The sequence below is a fragment of the Micropterus dolomieu genome, linkage group LG22 (genome assembly GCF_021292245.1).
Source record: "Micropterus dolomieu isolate WLL.071019.BEF.003 ecotype Adirondacks linkage group LG22, ASM2129224v1, whole genome shotgun sequence".
Lineage (NCBI taxonomy): Eukaryota > Metazoa > Chordata > Actinopteri > Centrarchiformes > Centrarchidae > Micropterus > Micropterus dolomieu.
Window position 1 is genome coordinate 6,657,930 of NC_060171.1, and position 24,591 is coordinate 6,682,520.

The following is a 24,591-nucleotide window of genomic DNA, read 5'->3' on the forward strand; positions in this document are numbered from 1 at the left end:
GTAATACTAAATTCATTAGTATTAGTATTCATTCATTAGTTAACTTTGTTAGTGGAAGATATGGTTCTCAGACAGCACTGGTTTCATCTTGATGATAAATTAACGAAGATGTTAAAGTTATAATAATGCAATTCTTTTCCCACTCCATTTAAGTTTTTAACGTGATGTTTATTTATGTTTATTATTAATAGCTCTACACTCTTGAATGTGCACCTCCTTTACTACCACAAGGCCTTTACAAATACAATTTCATTCATTCATTAATCATATATTATTCATTCCTACACTGAAAGTATTTGTGTCAAAGTGAGTTTGACCAGTGTGTTGATATTTAAAGCTTTTTCTCTGCCTGTTTAGATGATACAGTGCCTGAAGCTGGGGGCTCTTTCTCGCACCACAGCCAGCACTCAGATGAACGTCCAGAGCTCTCGATCCCACGCCATCTTCACCATCCACCTGTGCCAAGTTCGCGTCTGTGCCTCTGACAATGTTAGTACAGTCTCATTATTCTGATAAATAACAAGGGTACTGCAAGGGTAGCACAGTGCTGTGTAACTAACAGTGTCTGTGTGTGTCATTGTCACTCAGCAAGAAACTGAGACTGATAACAGAGTCTCCAACGGAAACTCTGAGATGGACGAGTATGAGACGCTGACCGCCAAGTTTCACTTTGTGGACTTGGCCGGTTCTGAGAGGCTGAAGAGAACCGGAGCGACAGGTGATCGCGCCAAAGAGGGCATCTCCATCAACTGTGGACTGGTGAGCTTCTCCTTCCTCTGCATAGAAGCCCAATATTCTAGAGTTTGACTGCCATCTAGTGGCAGAATTTCATAAATGTCCATCTGGCACACAAAGTATATTAGGTCATCAACTATGCAACTAGAAAAGAACAAAGACAAACGCAAACCTTTTGTCATTTAACATGATCTCTGCTGTTTTACCCAACAACACACACACGCTTCAGTCTGAAGCTCTGTCAATACCAGTGGATTTGGATCTGTTACTTGCAGAAAGTCTAAGTGAAAATTTTGTTGCAGCGTCAGTGTAGATTTTTAAGTATTTTAAATAATTCCCTGTTCCCTGTAATTATCCCTGTCATTCCAGGGTTTCCTCTATTTACTTTTATTTCTGGAGTATTTGAGATGGGTGAGCACAATTAATACATTTAGTGGTAAAGGCAGGGACAACCATCAAACTTTACAAATGGATCACCAGGAAAAAATGTACACATTTATTGAATCTAATAGTAATTTATTTTAAACCTATCCCCTGGTGATGAAAACCATGATTGCTTCCACCAGACTGAAAACCATTTAAAACATACAAATCACTGACGGGCCTGATTTGGTAAATGATTTAAAAGAAAAGTCATGGAATAAAAAGAAAAGAACATTTTTTAAGTGATGAGCAACATGTTCATATGTTGTCTTTTTATTGTGTCCTTCTGTATATAAATTATAGTTTCATTCTGTACATAGTAAACTGCTGCAGCACCTTGAAACTGTTGAAACTTTTTTCTTCGCTTTGCTCCCCTCTCTGTTTCTGCAGCTCGCTCTGGGGAATGTAATCAGTGCTTTGGGTGACCGTGGCAAGCGGTCTTCACATGTGCCTTACAGAGACTCCAAACTTACCCGACTTCTACAGGACTCATTAGGAGGAAACAGGTTGGTGGACAACTGATTTTACCTTTTTTTCCTCAAGTAGGGTGTAATTTCCCTGTTGGCCCTTGGAGTCTTGATAGTCAAGGCTTTTTTTGAAAATGTCTTTCATTTAAGGAAAATAGGAAATCAATCCCATATTACTGCAAAAAGTAATTATAAAAGAACATATAAGTATCTCTGATATTAAGTTTTAAATGTTTGTGTGACTGTTGTACTCTTCCCCTGATCCTTGTAATGCATATGCAAAACAGTGGGTGAAATATACAATATTTGAGAATAATGCAGGCAAACTATTGATATAAATCCAATGGAAGACCTTTTTAAGATGGCTCATTAATAATGTACTGAAAAGAAAATATTGTCACTGATTCTTCCACATTTGAAAATGGAAGATCCACTTTCTAGAGCATACCTACACCTAAGCTTTTATGCTTTAAAGTAGTTTTTTTTGTATTCTTATTTTTCAAATGTTTCAAATTGAAATGTATCATACATCAAGTTGTATCAGTTTTTGTCAGAATTGTGCAGCTGAACCACACATTAAAGAGGTGGTATTATGCTTTTTAGCTTTTTCCCTCTGCTTTATTGAGCTATATTTCTTTTTTGTGCATGTAATTGGGCTTTTTCACTTTGCTAACCTAAGTCCAGCCCAAAGTGAGTTCCCATCTCCCACAGAAAACTCTGTTCTGAACTACCTGAAAACAGCTCAATTGTAGTCCAGCCGTTTCCCTTCCATCCCTGTGACAACACAGTAAAATGCAAAACAGTCATAACGCTCGCCAAGCGGCCAGTCCGACACGCCCTTAAAAACACCGGTGGAAAAACACTGAGCTGCAGCACACAGCTCTCCTCTGCCTTCCAAACACTAGCTACCCTCCAGGCAGTCAGTGGACATAAAGTTGTTCCTGTGATGTAGAGACAGCGCTCAGTTAAAACTTTGTGGATGAAAGATACTTTTGTTACAGATTAATAACTCACCACTCTGAAACTCTTGCTCCAGTCCATGTTGATAAGCTGGTAAGGGGATATACAGTTGAACCGAAGCCGTGTTTACCGGCTTCTCGGGGCCCGCCCTACTCTGCTTCTGATTGGCTAATAGTCCTTTACAAAGAACTGTGCATGTGCAACTCCCAACAAAGATCATGTAGAGGCAAGCTCATGGCATCACACCATAGTTAAAACGAAGCCTTCAACACACAAGTTGAAAAGAGGAGCTGTAGCAATGTGCTGAAAACTATGCTGTTTTTTGAAAATGAAACCATGTAAACCTGTTCTGGTACAACCCCTAAATAAGATTATGAACCTGAAAATGAGCATAATATGACCTCTTCAATAAATATCCGCCTCCTTCTTGTCTCAGCCAAACAGTGATGATCGCATGCATCAGCCCGTCTGACCGTGACTTCATGGAGACTCTGAACACATTAAAGTACGCCAACCGAGCCCGGAACATCAAGAACAAGGTGATGGTGAACCAGGACAAAGCCAGCCAGCAGATCAGCGCTCTGAGGACAGAGATTGCTCGACTGCAGATGGAGCTGATGGAGTACAAGACGGTAAGCAGAGAAGAGGAGTTCAGAGGTCAGGGATTGCATTGAAAAAATGAAATTAAAATAATTAACCTAATATTTCATGTCAAAGGGAGGAGTCAAAAACATGTCTTGTCCTCCCCCCTGCAGGGTAAACGCATGTCGGGTGAGGATGGTGTTGAGAGCTTTAGCGACATGTTCCACGAGAACTCCATGCTGCTGACAGAGAACAGCAACCTGAGGGTGAGAGTGAAGGCCATGCAAGAGACCATCGATGCCCAGAGGGCACGGCTCACCCAGCTGCTCAGTGACCAGGCCAACCAGACCCTCGCCAGGGCAGGTAAGCTGGAACATGCAGGCTTTTGACTATTGGAAAATAAGTGTTCTGCCAGATAATTTTGTTACCTGTTATGAAGGAAAGATATTGATATATATTATTGTCTTGATTCTCTTCCAGGTGAAGGCGGAACTGAAGAAATTGGAAACATGATTCAGAGTTACATCAAAGAGATTGAAGACCTCAGGTAAACAACTCTGACAGTAGTTTTTGTGAATGCTAACTGTGCCTCAGTTCTATTGTAGGCACTTACTCTGTGGGGTATAATAGTTATACTTATTTATAATTTATACAGGTTATTTGTTAGTTTGTGCACAAAACATTTTTGTAAATTTTAAGATTTATTGCTTTGGGGTTTTTTTTGTTTTCTGTAGAGGTCAACTTCAGCAACACTTGGTGGACAAAGAACAACTTGTTTCAGCTTGTTGCCTGATGAAGTCAGAACACAGTGGTTTGACTAAAAGTCGTTCTTCGTGCTACAAGTGTTGCTGGAGTTTTGACATCTTCAGACTTCTAGACATTAGTGTGGGACAATAGTGTCCACCAACAGGATAATTTTCTGTGCATTTCAATGTCTTTGATTATACTTAACTTTGTTACTTTTCCAGTACGAATGCACTGCATACGAAATGTACATAGATGTAGTATGTTGCATGGAGCTGGAACACAGTTAATGCAGTTTTTTTGTCCCATTTGCCGTTTCTCTTTTGCCTTATACTGGATATACAGTTGCTTACTCGATCCACTTATTGACCAAGGCCTCCTCCTCTCAAATTACTCTTTAAATGTTTTATGACTTGTAAGCAAATATAAAAGATGTGTCAAATTGTTAATAGTACTTACATTGATTTAAAGTGCGCTGATTATGAAAGAAGTGGGTATGAGACGGAAAGAAAAGAAACACACATTTTCAAAAACTTTGCTGAAATCCCATTGGCCTTTCAGCCCAATGTGCTTCATACTTCAGTCTCTAGAGTATTTTTGGACTGTAAGTCATAAATATGTACCTTTTTAGTGAGAGACATAAAGGAGTGCAAGAGGAGGCATGGAAATAATAGAGACAACATTTTTGGAAAATGCTTTTGGGCTCCTCCTTAAGAGTATGTACGAATAACAATACTGATGGTATATTTTCAAATTCTACCCTTGGTCATATATGTGTTCCTCCTGTTTGTGTCCATGGATTTCACCCTCAGGGCCAAACTCCTGGAAAGCGAGGCTGTGAATGAGCATTTGAGGAAGAATCTGTCTCGTGCCTCCAATCGTCAGTCGTTCTACGGAGGGACAGGCTCCTTCTCCTCCACGGTGCTGGCCCCTGAGAAGGAGACTTCTGACATCATTGAACTCGCCAAGAAAGACCTGGAGAAACTAAAGAAACGAGAAAAAAAGAAAAAGAAAAGGTAATAAGACTGATGTAGACATACTGTCATTTGTCACTGATCTAGAATTGTTTTTTTCTGAGTGGATGTGGTGTTACAGGTGTGCATACATCTGAATACGTTTCAAACTGATATTATCTTGTGATTTTTATCCTAAACCATTCCAAATATTTCAAACATATCACTGAATGTTTCACCCAGAAGTCAGTTTGACTTTACTAAGAAATAGGATTTTATGCATTAGAACATCCATATTTAAAGGCCTGTGGACCGTTAGTCATAATTTCTAAACTGAGACACAGTGTAGCTAATAAGTGCTTAAATGAGATTTTTGACTTCATTTATAGACATTAAGCATTCAATAATCTACTAATTTAAAATTTTTAATGTAGATTAATTAATTAGACCGTATTGTAGTGCTGATAAACGTCACTGCAAGGAGTAATTCATCATGAGAAATCTACAACAGTATTAAAGACTGATCAGAGGTTCCAGGTTACAAATGATCAAATTTGTGCTGTGGGGCACTTTAGGGGGGATACAGGGTGGGATTTCCAGTACACAGAGCTTCCTCTGACCATTCTTCCCTCCATTCTTCCTTCCTTCGTTCATCTCTTGCTTCCTTCTCTCGTTTGACACTTCACCCCTCCCTGAAGACTCCAGCAGCTGTTGGAGGAGAGAGAGAGGGAGGAAAGGGAGGAGGTGGTGGTGGAAGAGGTTGAGGATGCCAGGTTTGTCAGAGCTTCCACCCTCCTGTTGCCGTTGCCATTCCCATCCTTTGTTTCCCCTAATTCGATATTTTATTTGACTTTTTATTTATTTTGGGCAGGTAATTCCCCACCAGGAGTGAGACTCGCTACCATAGAAGCACTTCCCTTCCATTAAACACCATAAGCCCTTATCTCTCTTTAGATCTTCTGTGTGAACCCCTTAGCTCATTCATTGACCCATCACGCTACATCCTTGCTTTCTGTTGCATCTTTCTTTTGTTGACCACTGACTTTTTAATAGGTATTAAAGTCAACCTGGAACTTGAAAGTGTGTTATGAGATATTTTCAACACAACATGGTCAAGGCTCATAAACACTCTTGTTCGTGTTTTTATGAAAACATTTTTCCACTTATATTATTAGCGCTGAAGGTTTGAAATTTCAAAAAATGTGTTGAAAGCACCTTAAGGTCGAGTGCATAGGCAAAATATGTATCTTCTTCCATTTTGGTTATCCAGATGATTTTGTGCGAAACACCACCTAAACACTGCTAACTCTCTGGTTTGGATAAAATATTTATCCAACAGATCTGCTTCATGGACTTGATTCACAATTTTCTTTTGCGCTGCAGCCTACTTCCATAGTTTTTTGCTTTTGCTGGTTTTGTTAGGATTCTAATGAGATGTCTCCCTTTTTTTTATAGAAAAATACACTGTCTTTTCCACAAACAAGCTCATGAAAACGGAGCAGTGTCATCTCGTGCTCAACTTTATAGTTCCCCATGTCATGAGCTCATGCTGAAGGATTTCTGCATTTGTTTTATAATACATGTAAACAAGAAAGTTTGTCTACAAATACAGTATATCATAGTAAATTATGTCCTTAACAGCTACCAGCTTTATTGCTGCACAGTGGTGAGGCCCATTGAAAAGCTTGTTTTCCAAAAAGACAGTGTAAATCCTTGGTGAAAAATGTGCTATGCATTATGCAATTTACAAAACAAAGCTCTGCCAACCTAAAAAAAATTAAACAATGCATTTATTACTCACAGATGTTTTGTTTGAAATATGCTTCTTGTTTACATGCGTGTGAAGGGGTACCATGTGTGCACCATGTGTTCTGCTCAGTAAATATTCATGGCATAATCAAGAATTTGATTCTTAACCATGTCTGATTCTTTCAGTGCCAACAAAGATGAAGTTCCTGACAATGATCAAGAAAAGGGCACCGAGAAGGAAATGACAGAAAGAGTCAATGAGGATGCAGAAATGGTATGACTGCCTCAGGTTTTCATCTTGATATTGAATCTGCATTGGAATACATTGAAGAGTGCCTTCGGATATTAAGTTATGGGTATGTTATCATGTAGGAGGTCCAGGAAGGCAGCGACCATGAGGAAGGAGAAGGAGAAGAGGAAGAAGAGGAGGATGAAGAAGAGATGGATGTGGAAGAGAGCTCAGAAGATTCTGACTCGGAGTCAGATGAAAAAGGTATGAGAGACTGTGTGGCATCTCTCGCTCGTTCCCCTTAAGGGGCTGCTGATTGTCCACAAGGGGGAGCTGTTCAACCATTAACAGACCAGTTTCACACAAGCACACCAGCACCACATTCACGCCTATGTTTATAGCTGACCACTTGTGATAATTTCACCCAAGATACTTTAAAGATGCAACTCAGAAACGGTTAGGGAAATAAAGTGCCGACGTAATGGGCAAAAGTAAAGCAATTATTTTTTAAATTGCGATGAGATGTTTACAGACTTAAATGAATTTGTCCCAAACACAGCAAAAGTAGAACCCAAATACTCAAAATGATCTATTCACTAAATCTTGTGGGAAGGATGTTAGTATAAGGATCTAAACACTTAAAGAACAGAAATGAAGTAATTAATGAGACAAAAGACAATGATTTAGAAAATTACATCCCCCCTTTTGGAGTGATTTTATGTAAAAGTGTCTTTTACACAGAAAACAGAATATACTTCCATTTTGTGACCGTAATCTCACTGCGGACATGAAAACTTAATCCGATCATGTGTGTCGAACAGAGAACTTCCAGGCCGATCTGGCCAACATCACCTGTGAGATCGCCATCAAGCAGAAGCTGATCGACGAGCTGGAGAACAGCCAGCGGCGTCTGCACACACTCAAACAGCAGTACGAACAGAAGCTGATGATGCTGCAGTGCAAGATCAGGGACACCCAGCTGGAGAGGGACCGTGTCCTCCATAACATGAGTAAGACAAGGATGCCATTTGGGGGGGGAGTCATGTATTGCTCAGTGGGAAGAGTAATGCACTCTACTGATATACTGTACGTCATTTATCCACTCTTGCTCAGGCGGTTAGAATAAAAACATCCACCAAAAGGCAGATGTGGGTTTGGCTTTTAAAGCCCAGTGCCTTTTAATAAGTTTATTTCAGTCTTAAAGGGAAGTATATTTAAGTTCTTGCTTGTTCTACTTGTATTTGGAAGAATTTATATCTTACCCTGCATGTTTGATCTTGGTTTTTGTTCTTTAGTAATAAAAAAAAACAAAACACTTCAGAACGCTTCAGACTTTATGTAGTTCAGAGAATCCTTTAAAGTCCGTTGAGAATGTGCTCCGCCAGCAGTCAGACGAAGACAGTTACATTTATGTTTATCAGCACTAATGGATCAAAGTATTGTCTGACGGGCAAGTTTTCAGCTAAAAAAAAAAACAAACCACGATACTTTTTGACAGCTGAAGATCAAGTTTGTGACTGTGTAAACCATAAGCAAAAATGTGTTTGTAACGCAGTGTGAGCGCTACATGTGAAACTCTACCAATTAAAAGCGATTGTGTTTTGTACCATTTTGAAAAAGTTTTACAGCATTATTGCATTCTGTCTATTTACGTAAGATCAGTTTTTCATGAGTTTTGTCCTGCATACTTTCAGCATCAGTAGAAAGCGGCACAGAGGACAAGGCTCGCAAGATCAAGGCTGAATATGAAAAGAAGCTGAGCGTCATGAACAAAGAGCTTCAGAAGCTACACTCTGCTCAGAAGGAGCACGCCCGACTCCTGAAGAACCAGTCACAGTACGAGAAACAGCTGAAGAAGCTTCAGCTGGATGTGGCGGAAATGAAGAAGACAAAGGTGTGATTGCTTACAGTAGATGTCCACTTTGAGGTTGATTGTGATAATACTGTATTGTAATGCTATTGGGGAAATTTGTCATCTTTTGATTATCATTTTTCCTACATTACCCTTTGTGTATGTCTTTCCCCCCCCAGTTAAGTATGTTTGGAAGGATTTACTACAATTGAGATTAATATAAAATTGACCAAAAACCATTGACTGAGAACTTATAGGTCACGTTAGGGTAGCATCAGAAGCATGCTGCCCCATGAGATCAGCTTTAAATCTACATAATTTACTCAATTTGCTCGACCAAATTTTGACTTGCTTTCTCGATAGTTTGTGTATATAATAGAAATATTTTTAATTTGATTGCTCCAGGTCCGTCTCATGAAGCAGATGAAGGAGCAGCAGGAGAGGAACAGGATGAACGAGTCTCGCAGAAACCGAGAAATTGCTTCATTAAAGAAAGACCAGCGCAAGCAAGAGGTCAGTGACAGCGATGGCCTCTGCATCCTCTTTGTCTGTAATTACGTCTTAATCAATCTGTACCACGAGCTTCAATATCATCATTGAACTGTTACTGTAACTGTGTTACAGCACCAACTAAAGTTACTGGAGGCTCAGAAAAGGCAACAGGAGCTGATTCTGAGGAGAAAGACCGAGGAGGTGAGCAGTGGCAGAAAAAAAGAGTATGGATTGTACTATACATAATGTATGCAGAAATACTTGTGATCAATAATGTATGCTGAAACATGTGTGATACATAATGGATGCAGAAATACACGTGGTATGCTGTAGTGTTCACCTGTCATTACTTTACTGTTTGCAATGTGTGTCAGGTGACGGCTCTGAGGAGGCAAGCCAGGCCCACCTCAGGTAAGGTCATCAGGAAAGTCAATCTCCCAGAAACAGTCCAGGACTCCCCCCACAGACCTCCATCTGGACGCATGTACTCGTCCGGCAACGCTGCTCCCAACGGCACTCGGTGAGTCTGTGTGTGCACAAAGGTGTGTTCAGTACACATTAATGATTCCAGAGAAGCAAAAACCCTATACGATCCAATACCAAGTAAAACCCAGGCTGGTATTGCCGATACTGATACCAATACTTCTTACATATTTTATTTCTAGTTTAATCCTTTTTCTGTATTTATGAGGGAAATAAAGAGTAGGCTTTATAGGCTTACCAATTCCAAATAATAGCTGCATAAGACATCAAACTAAATGTAAAGGGCTGCAGTGGCTCGCTTCAAAGAAGCTTCTTCACAGAGCTGTAGCTTTGACAGGTGGAATGAGAAGTAGTTCCTATCAACAGAGTATAATTAGACCATCCTGGTAACAGTAAGATTGTGTGTGTGTGTGTGTGTGTGTGTGTGTGCGTGCATGTTGTTAGTACGTGCGACTCTACATTTACATCTGTATGGTAGATATCCTTATAATTTCAGGTATTTATGCAAATATCACCTTATGCCATCCCACAATTGTAGGTGGTGTATTATATACTGATTTCCTGCCTCTACTGCAGACTCCTTGTTAACCAGCTCCAGAACATGTTCATGAGCTCTTTTACATCATCCCTGAATGTGATCAAAAGTGTTAAAGAGGTGGTATTATGCTTTTTGGCTTTTTCCCTCTCCTTTATTGAGTTATATACCTTTTCTGTGCATGTAATAGGTTTGCAAAGTGAAAAAGCCCAAAGTCCAGCCTTAAGGGAGTTCCCATCTCTCACAGAAAACTCTGCTCTGAGCTGCCTGGAAACAGCTCGTTTGTAGTCCAGCTGTTTCCCTTTCATCCTTGTGACGACACAGGGATGAAAGCTGAATGCACCTCATATAATGCTCGCCAAGCGGCTAGTCCGACACGCCCTCAGAAACACAGGTGGAAAAACATTGAGCTGCAGCACACACCTCTCCTCTCCCTTCCAAAAACGAGATACCCTCCAGGCAGTCAGTGGACATGTTGTTTCTGTGATGTAGAGACAGAGCTCAGTTAAAACTTTATGGACGAAAGATACTTTTGTTACAGATTAATAACTCACCACTCTTGCTCCAGTCTATGGCTACGTTCAGACTGCAGGTCAAAGTGACCCAAATCTGATTTTTTTTTTTTGCCCATATGTGACTCAGATCTGATCTTTTTATGACTGTGTGAACAGGGCGTCACATGGAATCTGATCTTTTCCAGTTCGGAATTGGGCCACTTCCATATGTGGTCCAGATCTTTTTAAATGCGACCTCAGTCTGGACACACAGTTCGCATTTGAGCGAAAAAGCTCCACAAATGCCATTATTAAACATGTGGCTCTCTTCCTCCTCTACCTCGCTATCATCTGCTCACAAATTCCCTTTCTTACACCTGAAATCCACCGGACCGCAGCCGTGTTTGCTTCTCACTGACCCGCCCTTCTCTGCTTCTGATTGGCTAGTAGTCCTTAACTAGGAACTGCGCATGTGCAACTCCCAACAAAGATCATTTAGAGACAGGATGTATCACTCCATAGCTAAAACGAGGCGTTCAACACACAGGGTGAAAAGAGGAGCTGCAGCAATGTGCACTATGACAAAAATATGGTGTTTTCAGAAAATTAAACCATGTAAACCTGTTCTACAATCCTTAAATAAGATTTTGAACCTGAAAATAAGCATAATACCACCTCCTTTAAATCCTTTTGACAAATCAATCATTCACATTATTGTCTTACGCTGTGTGTGTGCAGGTCTTCCTACAGGCGCACAGTGGGTGTTTACTCCACCAGAGTCGCCCGCAATAAATGGCAGTCTCTGGAGCGACGGGTCTCTGACGTCATCATGCAGAGGATGACCATTTCAAACATGGAGGCCGACATGAACCGCCTCCTCAAGGTAAAGCTACAGCAGTACGTTGGTATGTTGGTGTTACTTTGTCTTGATATATCAATTACAGAACAAAAGACGCATAATGACCAGAATATTATCAGCTCGAAACTTTGACACCAGCAAGAAACTCCTGTAAAGGCAACCTCAATATCGACTGTCAACCTGCTGAGGTGTAGCTTCTTGTAGGTGGAAGCAGTGAAAAACTTGGCCAGTCTGAGGTTGTAATAAATATGACTCTACTGTACTTACAGTGGGGCCAAAAAGTATTTAGTCAGCCACTGATTGTGCAAGTTCTCCTACTTAGAAAGATGAGAGAGGTCTGTAATTTTACACTTTAACTATGAGAGACAAAATGAGAAAAGAAAATCCAGGAAATCACATTGTAGGGTTTAAAAAATTTATTTGTAAATTATGGTGGAAAATAAGTATTTGGTCACCCACAAACAAGCAAGATTTCTGGCTCTCACAGACCTGTAACTTCTTCTTTAAGAAGCTCTTCTGTCCTCCACTCGTTACCTGTATTAATGGCACCTGTTTGAACTCGTTATCTGTATAAAAGACACCTGTCCACAGCCTCAAACAGTCAGACTCCAAACTCAACCATGGCCAAGACCAAAGAGCTGTCGAAGGACACCAGGAAGAAAATTGTAGACCTGCACCAGGCTGGGAAGAGTGAATCTACAATAGGCAAGCAGGTTGGTGTGTATAAATCAACTGTGGGAGCATTTTGTAAGAAAATGGAAGACATACAAGACCGTTGATAATCTCCCTCGCTCTGGGGCCCCACGCAAGATCTCATCCTGTGGGGTCAAAATGATCATGAACGGTGAGCAAAAATCCCAGAACTACACGGTGGGACCTGATGAATGACCTGCAGAGATCTGGGACCAAAGTAACAAAGACTACCATCAGTAACACACTATGCCGAGAGGGACTCAAATCCTGCAGTGCCAGGCGTGTCCCCCTGCTTAAGCCAGTACATGTCCAGGCCAGTCTGAAGTTTGCCAGAGCATATGGATGATCCAGAAGAGGATTGGGAGAATATCATGTGGTCAGATGAAACCAAAATAGAACTTTTTGGTAAAAACTCAACTCGTGTTTGGAGGAAGAGGAATGCAGAGTTCCATCCCAAGAACACCATACCTACTGTGAAGCATGGGGGAGTAAAACCTCATGCTTTGGGGCTGTTTTTCTGCAAAGGGGACAGGAAAACTGATCCGTGTTAAGGGAAGAATGAACGGGGCCATGTATCGTGAGATTTAAAGCCAAAACCTCCTTCCATCATTGAGAGCCTTGAAGATGGAACGTGGCTGGGTCTTCCAGCATGACAATGATCCCAAACACACTGTGGCTCCTTTGAAAAGCATTTCAGGGTCCTGGAGTGGCCTAGCCAGTCTCCAGACCTCAACCCCATAGAAAATTTTTGGAGGGAGTTGAAAGTCCGTGTTGCCCACTGACCGTCCCAAAACATCACTGCTCTAGAGGAGATCTGCATGGAGGAATGGGTCAAAATACCAGCTACAGTGTGTGCAAACCTGGTGAAGACTTACAGGAAACGTTTGACCTCTGTCATTGCCAAAAAAGATTGTTACAAAGTATTGAGTTGAACTTTTGTTATTGACCAAATACTTATATTCCACCATAATTTACAAATAAATTCTTTAAAAATCCTAAAATGTGATTTCCTGGATTAAATTTAATTTTTTCTCATTTTGTCTCTCATAGCTGAAGTGTACCTATGATGGAAAATTACAGACCTCATCTTTCTAAGAAGGCGAGCTTGCACAATCATTAGCTGACTAAATACTTTTTGGCCACACTTTATGACACTGATATTACCAAAATGGCATACAAAGTACAAAACCACAATATACCTTCCAAATAGTATTACACATTCATGTTGGCTATTCTGCTGCTTACATTTGTTTTGTACAGTAAAATGCCAAAACAGAAGTATATATGTATATAATTCTGTTGCTAATAATTTTCCACTAAATTCTGAATCAAATGGTCTGGAATATGAGAAGCGTCTGGCAGATGACTGAGGGGGCTGTTGACGTGTCTTTGTGCCATATTTCCAGTCTCTACTGTTGAGTCAGTAAGAACTGAGAGGTTGTTTTGGAAAAATGGCATCAAAACCTGACCTTGGAGGAGGCTTTAATTACTGCTACATCATCTTGTTGTTGCATGATTCATCATGATCAGTGGGTAACAAAAGCAAAACCTGGCATAATTTTGTGTTGAAAGAGTCTGTTACTTCCTGGTTTCCATTTTTTTAAAATAAATTCAAGATCCTTTCTTGTTATTCCACAGCGGTTTATCATTTATACATTTAGAAATAACTCCATGGACGGAAATCTGTTTAGTTCTGTTGATTTTCTTACAAGTCAGTGTGTTTCTGATCATAGCAACGAGAGGAGCTGACCAAGCGCAAAGAGAAGGTCATCAGGAAGAGGGACAGGGTGCTCAGGGAGGGGCTAGAGGCAGAGAAGGCAGTGCTTCCCCTAAACGAGGAAGTGGATGCTTTGACGGCCAACATTGACTACATCAATGACAGCATCGCAGACTGTCAGGCCAACATCATGCAGATGGAGGAAACCAAGGTGAGACAGACTGAGAATATTGGGAATTGGTAGCCTAAAAGTTAGATATTAAAAAAAAATGTTTTGGCTGTACTGGCTGGTTAAATAGATTCAGTAAAAATGATGGAGGAACAGCTTAACAGGGGTTTCTAATTCACCAAACTTTTATGTGATGAAAGGTGCACGTTTATTTTATTTATTTTTTGTTGAAGTTTTATAAATTCACTTTTTCACCTTTTTATCCAGGAGGAAGGCGACACAGTGGACATCTCTGCTGTTGTTGGTTCCTGTACCCTGACAGAAGCTCGTTTTCTATTGGATCACTTCATGTCAATGGCTATCAACAAGGTACCAGCCCTAATAACAGTGTTCATTGGGAATAATCACCACTGTCTGTGCTTATTAACAGCTTTGCAACCTGAAACGTGAATAAGAAAGCCAAGAAATACTTTTTTAACATCATCCTAATCAGGGATTGCAGAAGAAAATTTGCCGTTTGGATAAATCTGATACATTTACATCATAATGATGCTATTTAATAAATATAGTCCTGATACATTTTTGCCATTTTTTAAAATTGTTATTACTGCATAAGTTTTGAAACCGATACATGACTCTATATTTGCAGTTATTAAACCATATGGCAAGATGTCGGTGTGATTTTGAGATGGACAGTGAAAAACACTGTAAACATTGTGTAATGTCTACGCTCTCACCCCTTCAGGGTCTCCAGGCAGCACAGAAGGAGTCTCAGGTGAAGGTGATGGAGGGCAGGCTGAAGCAGACCGAGATCACCAGCGCCACACAGAACCAGTTGCTCTTTCACATGCTGAAGGAGAAGGCCGAGTTTAACCCAGAGCTTGACGCGCTGCTGGGGAATGCACTGCAAGGTAACAAAAGAGTTCTGTTTGGGTTGAGATAGAAGTAGAGACAAGGACCCAAAATACGGACCAGACCCCTAGTTTAACCCAGTCCACCTCCTGTGAGTGTCATTAATATCATGTAAAGTAAAACTGGGATTCAGATTGTATTCTGGGATGATGATGTAAGTCTTTCCTCGTATCTGTTACAAAGCATTTGACCTTTCAGGAAGTGGACTGGATTACTGGCCAGTTGCATGATTGGGCCCATTGACATGCTCCTGCCTGTTGTCTTTTGCTGAATAGAAGCTGGTCTAATTATTTTATAACTGATACATAATTCCCCAGTTAAACTCTGGTACAAAGATAGTTTTACTGTTATCCAAATTCCTAAAAACATTTACATTTATAGGCTACAGAGTTGGTTTTACAGCCAGTGTTTTTGTTGTGATTGTAAAAGTATTTCTGCCAGCCTCTGTTCAGTAGGAGACTCTTGTTTACTGTAGCTGCACTTTATTTTCTTTTTGTTTGTTTGTTTTTTAGAATTTTGGGGGACTAAGTTTTGATTTGTGTATTGCCTTTTCTGTTCCCCCACGTTTTCTTTTTTGTTTTCTTATGTTTTTGCAGAGCTAGGTAACATCCCGGCTGGTAAGTGAAACCATATTAGACTCTTATCTGTGTTATGAATGCATGGTTCCTTCCCTTTGACTTTTGAAAACTAACTAAACATAACATGAACAGGTGCATGAGGTGCAATGCAACAAGGCTTCCCTCCATCTGTCTGCTGACCTCTCCTTCCCGTCCCTTCATCTGGATACACTCTACCTCCTCCTGCTGCTCCTCCTAGCTCACCATGTGCTACAGCCTCCATGCTTTAGCACCCCGCTAACCCCAGACCCTTCCACAGGAACCATACACCATGGATATTATAGCTCTGTTGGACCCTATAGGTCAGCTGACCCCACCTGGAGCAACGGACTAATGATTCTTCACACTCCTCCACCTTATTGTCTCATATCAGGTCTTTTACCTTTGCCCCAACTCGTCCACACATCTCTCTTTATATCCTTCCCCACCTGACTGCTCTCTGACCCCTCACCCTTTTCGATCCATCTGATTCCATTGAGCCCAGTGAGGACCAAGTTTCTGTTTGTCGATAAAACAGCATGGCGCTGTGCTGACATCGCCCTCATCTGCTTCACTTGTTCTTTCCTATATCCATTTTGTGCAGCTATTTAATGAAAGACAAGCAAATTGCTTCACACAACCCTTTAGCGAAAGTGAGCTGAAGGATAAATTATTTAGTCGTAGGCAAGGTGTACTTGCTAAGAACCATTTTAGAAAGTCATAACCAGTCATCTCAGTCGGCCAAGGTTTTCTTTCAACTCTTATGTTATTCATTGATCTCATTTGACAGAAAATGGGGATGATAGCAGCAGTGATGAGTCTGCCCAGAGCCCTTCTGCAGAGGGAAAGTGAGTTTATTTTATGTTGTGCTTATGTTATGCTGACTTATGATGTACTATGCTATGTATGTTGCTTTGCATTATGTTATCATGTTTCTTATTTATTGTTACTTATCTTTATATATCTTATGAAATGTTTATATTATGCTATGTTACATTATTTTGTGTTATGTTGTTTAGTTCATATCTTTGTTGTGTTCTGTTTTGTGTTGTTTTATGCACTGTGTGTTTTTACAAAAGTCCATAATACTCGTATATAAAACTCATGTCTTCCTCCCAGCACCTTGGCATCAGATCTCATGAAACTCTGTGGTGACACCAAAACGAGAAATAAGGTATTACAATGTTTAATGGCTTAATGTGTCATATACTAGTTTTTCCCCAATTACTTCCTGTCTTAATTTCACTTATCTGTGCTGTACAGGCTCGTAGAAGAACCACCACCCAGATGGAGCTGCTGTACGCAAACAGTGACTCCGCCCCCGACGCACCCACTGCAGACTTCTCCAGTCCGATGCTGCCCTTAGCTGAAACACCAGATGGGGGAGGAGACATGGACTCATCAGGCTCATCAGTCAGGGACTACACAGCTCTCTCCCCCGGCTTTTCCTCTAAAATGGGCAGCATGTAAGTCCAGGCCCGGCACACTCTTCTGCTAACACAGTGATTGCTACTTCCTTCCTTCCTGCATGTTTGATGTTGCTGCTATGTCCTCCGCTTTATTTAATTTTGTTTTACATTATTCATTAGCATCCTTACATCAAATGGCTATACCTTCCTCCAACTGATGAGTCCTTTGAGGTAAAGGGGCCAATATTAACATTTGTATGGCTCATTTATTACTGTTCCCTGCACAAAGTGCCTTTCTAATTCCTCATTACAGCTTAGTTGCACGCTGAAAGCAAAGATACTAACCAGACTGCTTTAACTGACCTGCAAAAGACCCTGCTTCTAAGTGCACATTGACTTGTATATTTTTTTTAAAGAGCCTTGGCTGACAGCGCATCAGCAAGTAAAGTAATAGAATTATATGTTAGTGTAACGCAAAATCTACACAGTCCTGAGTAGTTAAAAATGAGCTTGGCGAAGAACCACCACTGTTTTGGGACTTTAAATATCAGGTAACTGTGTTTCTATGTGTACTGCATGCTCATCTCTTCATTGTTACCATTATTTTATGTTCGGTTTCACATTCTTGTTTTATTATTATTCTTTGTGTCGTTTGTGGGTAACTATATGAAACTGAATGGTCAGTTCTGGCTCCAGAACTTCGTCTGGGGTGGAAAAGCGAGCGCCGGAGCCCTCCCCGCTCTCTCGCAGGAAGACCTACGACAAGGCACACGCAGCTGCCGACAGGGCAAAAGTCAAGGAGATTAAACAGTAAGAGCTTGATGCCGACATTGTGGCTGCAAAGCTGAAAAATATAAATAACTTCACTTCAACTCTACTAATAATACTCCTCTCGGTTTCCTGCTTTAGAGAAGCATGTGGTCTCTAAATCACCTAAATCAAAAATGCTCTGTGCCTGGTGGGATAACCTTTCACCTGCCAAGTTCTATGTTGAATGTTGAATCGTATTATTCTTACCTAACTTTGATATTATGTCTCTTTATTGAGCCATAATGGGGACGTTTTCTTTTTTCACTCCTAGTGGTTTTGACTCAAATTCGGTGTTCAACATGCTAATCAGTCTTTCTGCTGTTGATCTACTAAAGATAAGCATTCTACTTATTGAAGAAACCACTGACTTTTCCCTTTCTTGGTCTTATCAGTAAATTCTTGTGTGTGAGACTGAAATGGAAGAACGTGCTGAGTAAGCTGTTTTTGTAAAATTTGCTGTGTGTCTGTTGAAAAATTAAAATATGATCTCAACGCGTATTTACATGTCAAAAACATTTCTAGTCCCTGACGTCCTGTCTGAAGATATATAGTACTGAAATACTGTAGATTAATTTATACAGCTGATAACTGAATCTTACGTTGGTGATGACTATTGAGAATAGTTACTAATTGTCTTAATATTTGAGTTTTTAGGCTTTCCTTGGCAAGATGTGTAAACATATTCCTGGGTGCTTTGTGCACTGTTTGCCCACTTGAAACTACATTTTCTTTACATTCACTCTGCACTCATGGGTCTGTGTGTGTATGGGGTCGATATGAGTCCTGAATATCGCTGCATTCATGTCATATGGCAAAGCCAGTTGATGGCATTTTCTATACAGAGAAAAAAACGTCAATGTCAAATCTCCAGTGGTTAAAACTATTTGGAAACTCTGTCTGACTTCATGCCTTCAGAGCGCCTCCATCACGGAGTGTGATTTCTTTATTTACATAGAACAAACAAAAGAAATACATTTCATTGCTTGTCATTTTGTGATGACACGGATGCATGTTTATTCCTTTTTTTTAAAGATGTTTTTTAGCCTTTATTAAACAGCAGGTAGTAGAGACAGACTGGAATCTTGAGTTCCTGACTAGAATTGAACAAGTGATGATGAAATACGTTTTTTGACCACTAGGCTACCAGGACAACCCAGAGGAAAGGAACCCTTTAGGTTACAACATTGCATTTAATCTGCCGACACCCTCAGGCTAGATGTGAAGGATAAGAATCTAATTTCTAGTCTCTCTTAATTTTCTTGTGTGTGTGCATTAAAACTAGCTTTGCTTTAGATTTAAGTGGCTGATAGAAGATACTTTGAAATAAGGTGCAATATGCTAGTACTATTTTCATACCAAAAATTGGTAAACAATTTTCTGTTTACAGTTAAAAGCCTCCAAAAGAAGATTTACAATATTAAAAAAGGGTTCAAGGGTAGTATGTTGATAATAATTTGTGATTTTGGGCTGTTTAACTAAAGTTGAATTGACGATTTTGGGCTATTTAACTAAAGTTGAATTGACTTAATGCTTTTCACTGTAACCAGGATACTACATCCCTCGGATAAGTACTGTAAAATGTATTAAGAAATGTTTTTCTGCAACTCTGGTGGGACAGGAACTTTCATGTCAGGACAGTATCTTGACAGAACGATCCTGGCCTGAAATATCCACAGGCTGAAAAATGTAGTAAACCACATTGAACAGGAAAGCTTCTCCCTTTATAGCTCTTTATAGCTTCAGATGAGTATGAACACGTGAACACTCTCCTGTCAAGCTGTCCTGACAGTTGCTCCCATGGCATGAATGCAGCATATGCGTCTCCCTTCTGTCCTCATGGAGTCCTCCCACACTCCTGCCAGTAGTGTGTAAACAGCTTAGCACCCACTTTAATTATGCTGCAGCTTAATTGGCAGCCCTACTGTCTTCCTTCACAGCCCAGTCATCAGGAGCCTGAAGAGCAGCCCACCACTTCCCCTCTCCCCTACCGCTCGTCCCTGTAACCACATTGCCGTGTTTAGCAGTGTGACAGGGTATTTGGGGCGTACTGCAAATGCCTTGCAGGATAAGTAAGAACCGGAGATAAGTACAATTGACACAAACCTGCCAGAGAGTCAGATTAAAGTCAGGGGAAAATTCCAGGATGAGCGGCAGCATTACACTGCAAAAGTTTGTCTTATTTCCCAAGTTACAGTAGGTACTGTATCTCCTGTTAATGTAGACACGAGACATACATGTAGATCTGTAGCAGTACGAACACATTGATATAGTTTTTGGAGTGTTATAATAAAAACTAGCTTTCTCAAGGTAGTATTATCATTTTGATTGCTATTTTGTAGAAATCTAAAGTGCACATTGTGTCAAAATGGTCCCTAAAAATATCATAAAACCATTGAAGATCATACTAGTGGTATAGCAAAGTATTGGTATTGTTTGACTCTTTCAATGCACATGACTACTGACCATTTTGCAAAGCATACTGTAGGATTGAATCTTTGTTTTCCACCTTCCATGTAGCCATTACATTTCCTTTTCAGTTCAGTGAATAGAAATGAAAATCTATTTGCACAGATTTGTTGATGACAGGTAATCCATTAGCGTAAATGTCTTGTTTTCTTCATGTTACATTGTTGCATAGTAGTAAGTAAGCAAGGATTGTGGTCTTTATTGGAGCATTCAAGCATTTTAAAGTCAGCTGCCAGAAGGCATTTTCTATCCAAGAAACTGCCAACTTCAGATTGTCCTAATTACATTTGCTTGTTGTTTTTCCTGCTGGATTTGATTTCCTGATTACACACCAACTTCTCAATGCGACAATGCAGTGTTTCTTTGCAGGCAGCCCATAAATTCAGAATGTAGGAGTGTTTTCAAAATAAGGTGTTCTCTACTTGCAAATGCATTACCGTGGTTGTGTCTGAAATCACTCCCCTATTCACTCAATCACTATTCTCTGCATAATAAGCACTCAATAGTTTACTAGTTGGGATTACATTGAGATTCCGAACGCACAATCACTGAGAGGTACAGCAGTGCATAACTGTAATTTACATATCTATTAAATTTAAAACATTGCATTGTGGAATTTGTAGCTGAAGGTAATGTGTATATACCATGGATGTCACTTTATAGTGCATATATTCTAAACTTAGAGATTAGACACTCAAATTAAATCACAGGGTTAACAAATAAATACATACCAAATTTCAAATAGGAACTTATTTTGGGCACGGCCTGTGTGACATGACACAAAAAATGTAATGTACATGGATGGAACATAAATTTACCTGAGTTTAAACTTTCACCATGATGATTTTCAAACTGGATACATGGAAGGTAGAAAATATCTTTTGCTAAGGCATGCTAAACCACTGGTATGGCTTTTGATTATATACAAGGAGTGACATTTTGTCAGACTAAAGCTACATGATTATTGTATATGCTTTCCCCTCTCATGAGTACATGGTTTCACTTTAGAATTAGCTCTTCTTGAAGTTAAGTTGGACCCAATATGGAATTATGTAAAAACAATTAAGGATTTTGATAAAAATAGGAAGTAATTAGCATTTAAGTCAATAGTTAATCAGGTCTCGGGAATATCTTATATTCTTTTCCCCTCCAGGACGGATGGATGTCACCACTTGTCCTCCAACCGCATCCTCCGTTCTGTTTCCCCTCCTCTCGCCGGTCCACCCAAGTACAACTTTGTTTTTTATTTGTCATATAGTTCACTAAAATTTCACCTTTGGTGTACAGAGCAAAGGTGAATCTGAATCACAGACGCACGTGGTGTGGAATCTTTTTCTCATCGTGACCTACACTGTTTGCGTTGACAAATCAGAAGACTAACAGAACACTAGATTAACCAGACATGAACGGTTAAAGTGACTTAAACATCAGAATCAGCTTTATTTGCCAGGTATATGTACACATACGAGGAATTTGACTCTGGATTGTAGAATGCTCACGATGCGCTTACTTATACATTAACAGAATAATAACAGTAATTAAATCACACACAGGCTGCAGTATAGAGAACACATATATTGACACTATAAACAGAACAGACAGATTGAGACAATAGTGCAGTCGTGCCATGAGCAGAGTGCAAAGGATGCACGAGTAAATTGTTATTACCATTATTATGTACATGTCAGATGTGGATGTGATATACAGGTGCACATACAAGCATACATGTACACAGTGGGATGAGTGCAAAGGATGCTGGAATATATAAGTATTATGTGCGGTGTTATGTACATGAGGTAGGTGGATTTGGTATACAGTATAATATACAATATGACAGTATGAACAGTAAGAACAGCTCTGAAATGGAGAATGATGAACAAATAAATGGTAAGTGGTAGCCAGTAAACAGGAATTATTGCACAGAAATTGTTCCTGACATGTGAGTCAGAGTCAGCTGTTCATCAGACTTATGGTTTGTGGGAAGAAACTGTTCTGAGTCTGTTGGTTGGCGTACGGTGCTCTGTAGCGGTTACCAGAGGGGAGAAGTAGGAACAGGTTGTGTCCAGGGTGAGATTATCTGTAATTGTGCGTAGGTAGGTAGGTAGGTAGTTACGCTCGCTCGGATCAATAGACAATTACAATAAACCTAAACAGTGTCATCTTGTCAAGCTTATTACTGATAATGAATCTGAACCCTCAATAATCCTCTCTTTTCATTAGTTTTTATTCTACACACAGGAGGCCTTTTTAAAGCTCATTCAATCAACTCCTGAATATTGATGTCTGGATCTGTGCCACACAATCAGCTCATCCTGCTGCTCCACTGATACTGATAGCTACAACTGTTAGAGAGTAGTAATTGAACAATTACACTACTAGATGCTAATTTACCAACACAACCAGCCAATTAATGATTGATCTAGGCTGTGGTCCCTTATGAACACCACTTTATCCAGTTATCGTCTGTCTTTGCATCATTGGGTGTTTTTATCTATTCTGGACTCAAAGAGAAGCTCCTTAAGGAATCTTGGCTTTTCTTTTCTTCTAACGGTGACTCTGTTCCCAGTGTCCACTTTTTCTCTAAGGACTGTTACTGTCATCTCTTTGTGTTTTTGGTTTGCAGCATCGTCCTAATCAGCCACGGGAGTTGCATGCTGTGCATGACTCTGGTTATGTGGGTGTGCACTCAGATTATTAGACAAAGTTGTGTCCGTGCTGCATCTATTGATGTGTGTGTGTGTTTTCCAGGGGCGTCATTAACCCGGTGCCAGCTACTAAGAGCAGTCGGCAGGCGACGTTACAGTGTGTCCATGTGGCAGAGGGCCACAGTAAAGCTGTTCTCTGTGTTGACTGCACTGATGACCTTCTCTTCACCGGATCCAAAGGTTAAAACCCACAATCCTCCCTCCTACCGTCCTCCCTTCACTTCTTCACGCTAATTAGTATTCCTCACGTCTGCTAGTTATGGCGCTGGCAATTTATTACACTTTGACATGCTGTTATACAACGACAAACAAAACCTGACAGGGATTAACCAAGACTGCAGTGTGCACAGTATGTGGATAAATCAGTCTTGGTCTGTTCTCTGTTGCTCGAGTTTTTACTTCTTTCTCAGCATGCTCCCTGTGCTTATAAATATATATATTAACTGGTGATGTAGATGACATACTGCCTGTCCTCCTGTAGACCGGACCTGTAAGGTGTGGAATCTGGTGACGGGTCAGGAGATAATGTCCCTGGCTGGTCACCCGAACAACGTGGTGTCAGTCCGCTACAGCTCCAGTTTGGTTTTCACCGTCTCCACCTCCTCTATCAAAGTCTGGGACATCCGGGACTCAGCCAAGTGCATCCGAACACTAACGTGAGTGTGACCACCTGAACGGGTTTTAGGCTGCTGTGTTTTGGCCTGACCGAAGGAGCTTAATCTGTCGAAATTGAAATGAAAAACGGCTATTAATTGAAGAAACATTTTTTTCTTCTTCATGCGTTCTTCACTCATTGTACATGTGGTAGAACTTGTGTATGACATAATGTATTATGCATTCGTGTTGTTTTGCACACATGTATTACACTTACATTTTAGCTGACACTTTTATCCAAAGCGACTCAGAATTGCTATATATGTTAGAGGTTGCACGCCTCTGGAGCAACGAGGGGTTAAGTGTCTTGCTCAGGGACACATTGGTGGATGGGTCACAGTGGGATTCGAACGCAGATCTCTCACACCAAAGGCATGCGTCTTATCCACTGCTCCATCACCACCTCTGATCATCCAAGAACTTTTTTTTTTAAGTAGGCCTCAAATGACCTTTTTAGAAGTAGCTAATTCCTAAATGTAGATTTAAAAATACCACTGAAATTCATCAGTATGCTTCAGCTCTGTCTGTCAAAGTATTAATACTTCACATCTGTTATGTAAATCTGTAATGGGATTCTTTTTGCACAACAGTTTTTACCTATTTCATAAGGATTTCTTGACAGACAAAACATTTTGTATTTTACATATCTCATTCATGTATCTTCAGGTCGTCTGGTCAGGTTAGTGTTGGGGAAGTCTGTGCGTCTAACACCAGCCGAACGGTCACCATCCCAGCAGGAGAGAATCAGATCAACCAGATCGCTCTCAACCCTAACGGGACGGTCCTGTACGCCGCTGCCGGAAACTCAGTCAGAGTCTGGGATCTACGAAGGTAAGAAGAGGGGCTAAATTTAAATGACTGGTCAGAAAAGGTTCAGTGATACTGCATAGTGATCATTTGGGC

The 24,591-nt window shown here is 40.4% G+C and overlaps 1 protein-coding gene across 15 annotated transcripts in view; it reads left to right on the top strand.

Moving 5' to 3' along the window:
* Positions 1–24,591, top strand: part of kif21a (kinesin family member 21A) — a 58,084-nt gene that overhangs the window by 28,974 nt on the left and 4,519 nt on the right. For 2 of the 15 annotated variants that reach the window (XM_046036243.1, XM_046036244.1), the window contains 29 exons: positions 358–489; positions 589–759; positions 1,549–1,664; positions 3,022–3,217; positions 3,341–3,530; positions 3,648–3,714; positions 4,724–4,927; positions 6,800–6,887; positions 6,986–7,106; positions 7,664–7,852; positions 8,537–8,736; positions 9,100–9,207; positions 9,319–9,387; positions 9,561–9,706; positions 11,437–11,581; positions 13,984–14,178; positions 14,404–14,505; positions 14,882–15,047; positions 15,645–15,665; positions 16,435–16,492; positions 16,764–16,818; positions 16,908–17,110; positions 17,234–17,284; positions 17,738–17,863; positions 19,801–19,932; positions 21,483–21,557; positions 23,078–23,214; positions 23,516–23,690; positions 24,355–24,519. In XM_046036243.1, coding sequence (XP_045892199.1) covers positions 358–489; positions 589–759; positions 1,549–1,664; positions 3,022–3,217; positions 3,341–3,530; positions 3,648–3,714; positions 4,724–4,927; positions 6,800–6,887; positions 6,986–7,106; positions 7,664–7,852; positions 8,537–8,736; positions 9,100–9,207; positions 9,319–9,387; positions 9,561–9,706; positions 11,437–11,581; positions 13,984–14,178; positions 14,404–14,505; positions 14,882–15,047; positions 15,645–15,665; positions 16,435–16,492; positions 16,764–16,818; positions 16,908–17,110; positions 17,234–17,284; positions 17,738–17,863; positions 19,801–19,932; positions 21,483–21,557; positions 23,078–23,214; positions 23,516–23,690; positions 24,355–24,519 — 3,803 coding nt within the window. The remainder of the gene's footprint in view (positions 1–357; positions 490–588; positions 760–1,548; positions 1,665–3,021; positions 3,218–3,340; positions 3,531–3,647; positions 3,715–4,723; positions 4,928–6,799; positions 6,888–6,985; positions 7,107–7,663; positions 7,853–8,536; positions 8,737–9,099; positions 9,208–9,318; positions 9,388–9,560; positions 9,707–11,436; positions 11,582–13,983; positions 14,179–14,403; positions 14,506–14,881; positions 15,048–15,644; positions 15,666–16,434; positions 16,493–16,763; positions 16,819–16,907; positions 17,111–17,233; positions 17,285–17,737; positions 17,864–19,800; positions 19,933–21,482; positions 21,558–23,077; positions 23,215–23,515; positions 23,691–24,354; positions 24,520–24,591) is intronic. The other 13 variants (XM_046036245.1, XM_046036251.1, XM_046036252.1 and 10 more) reach the window with 13 other exon arrangements.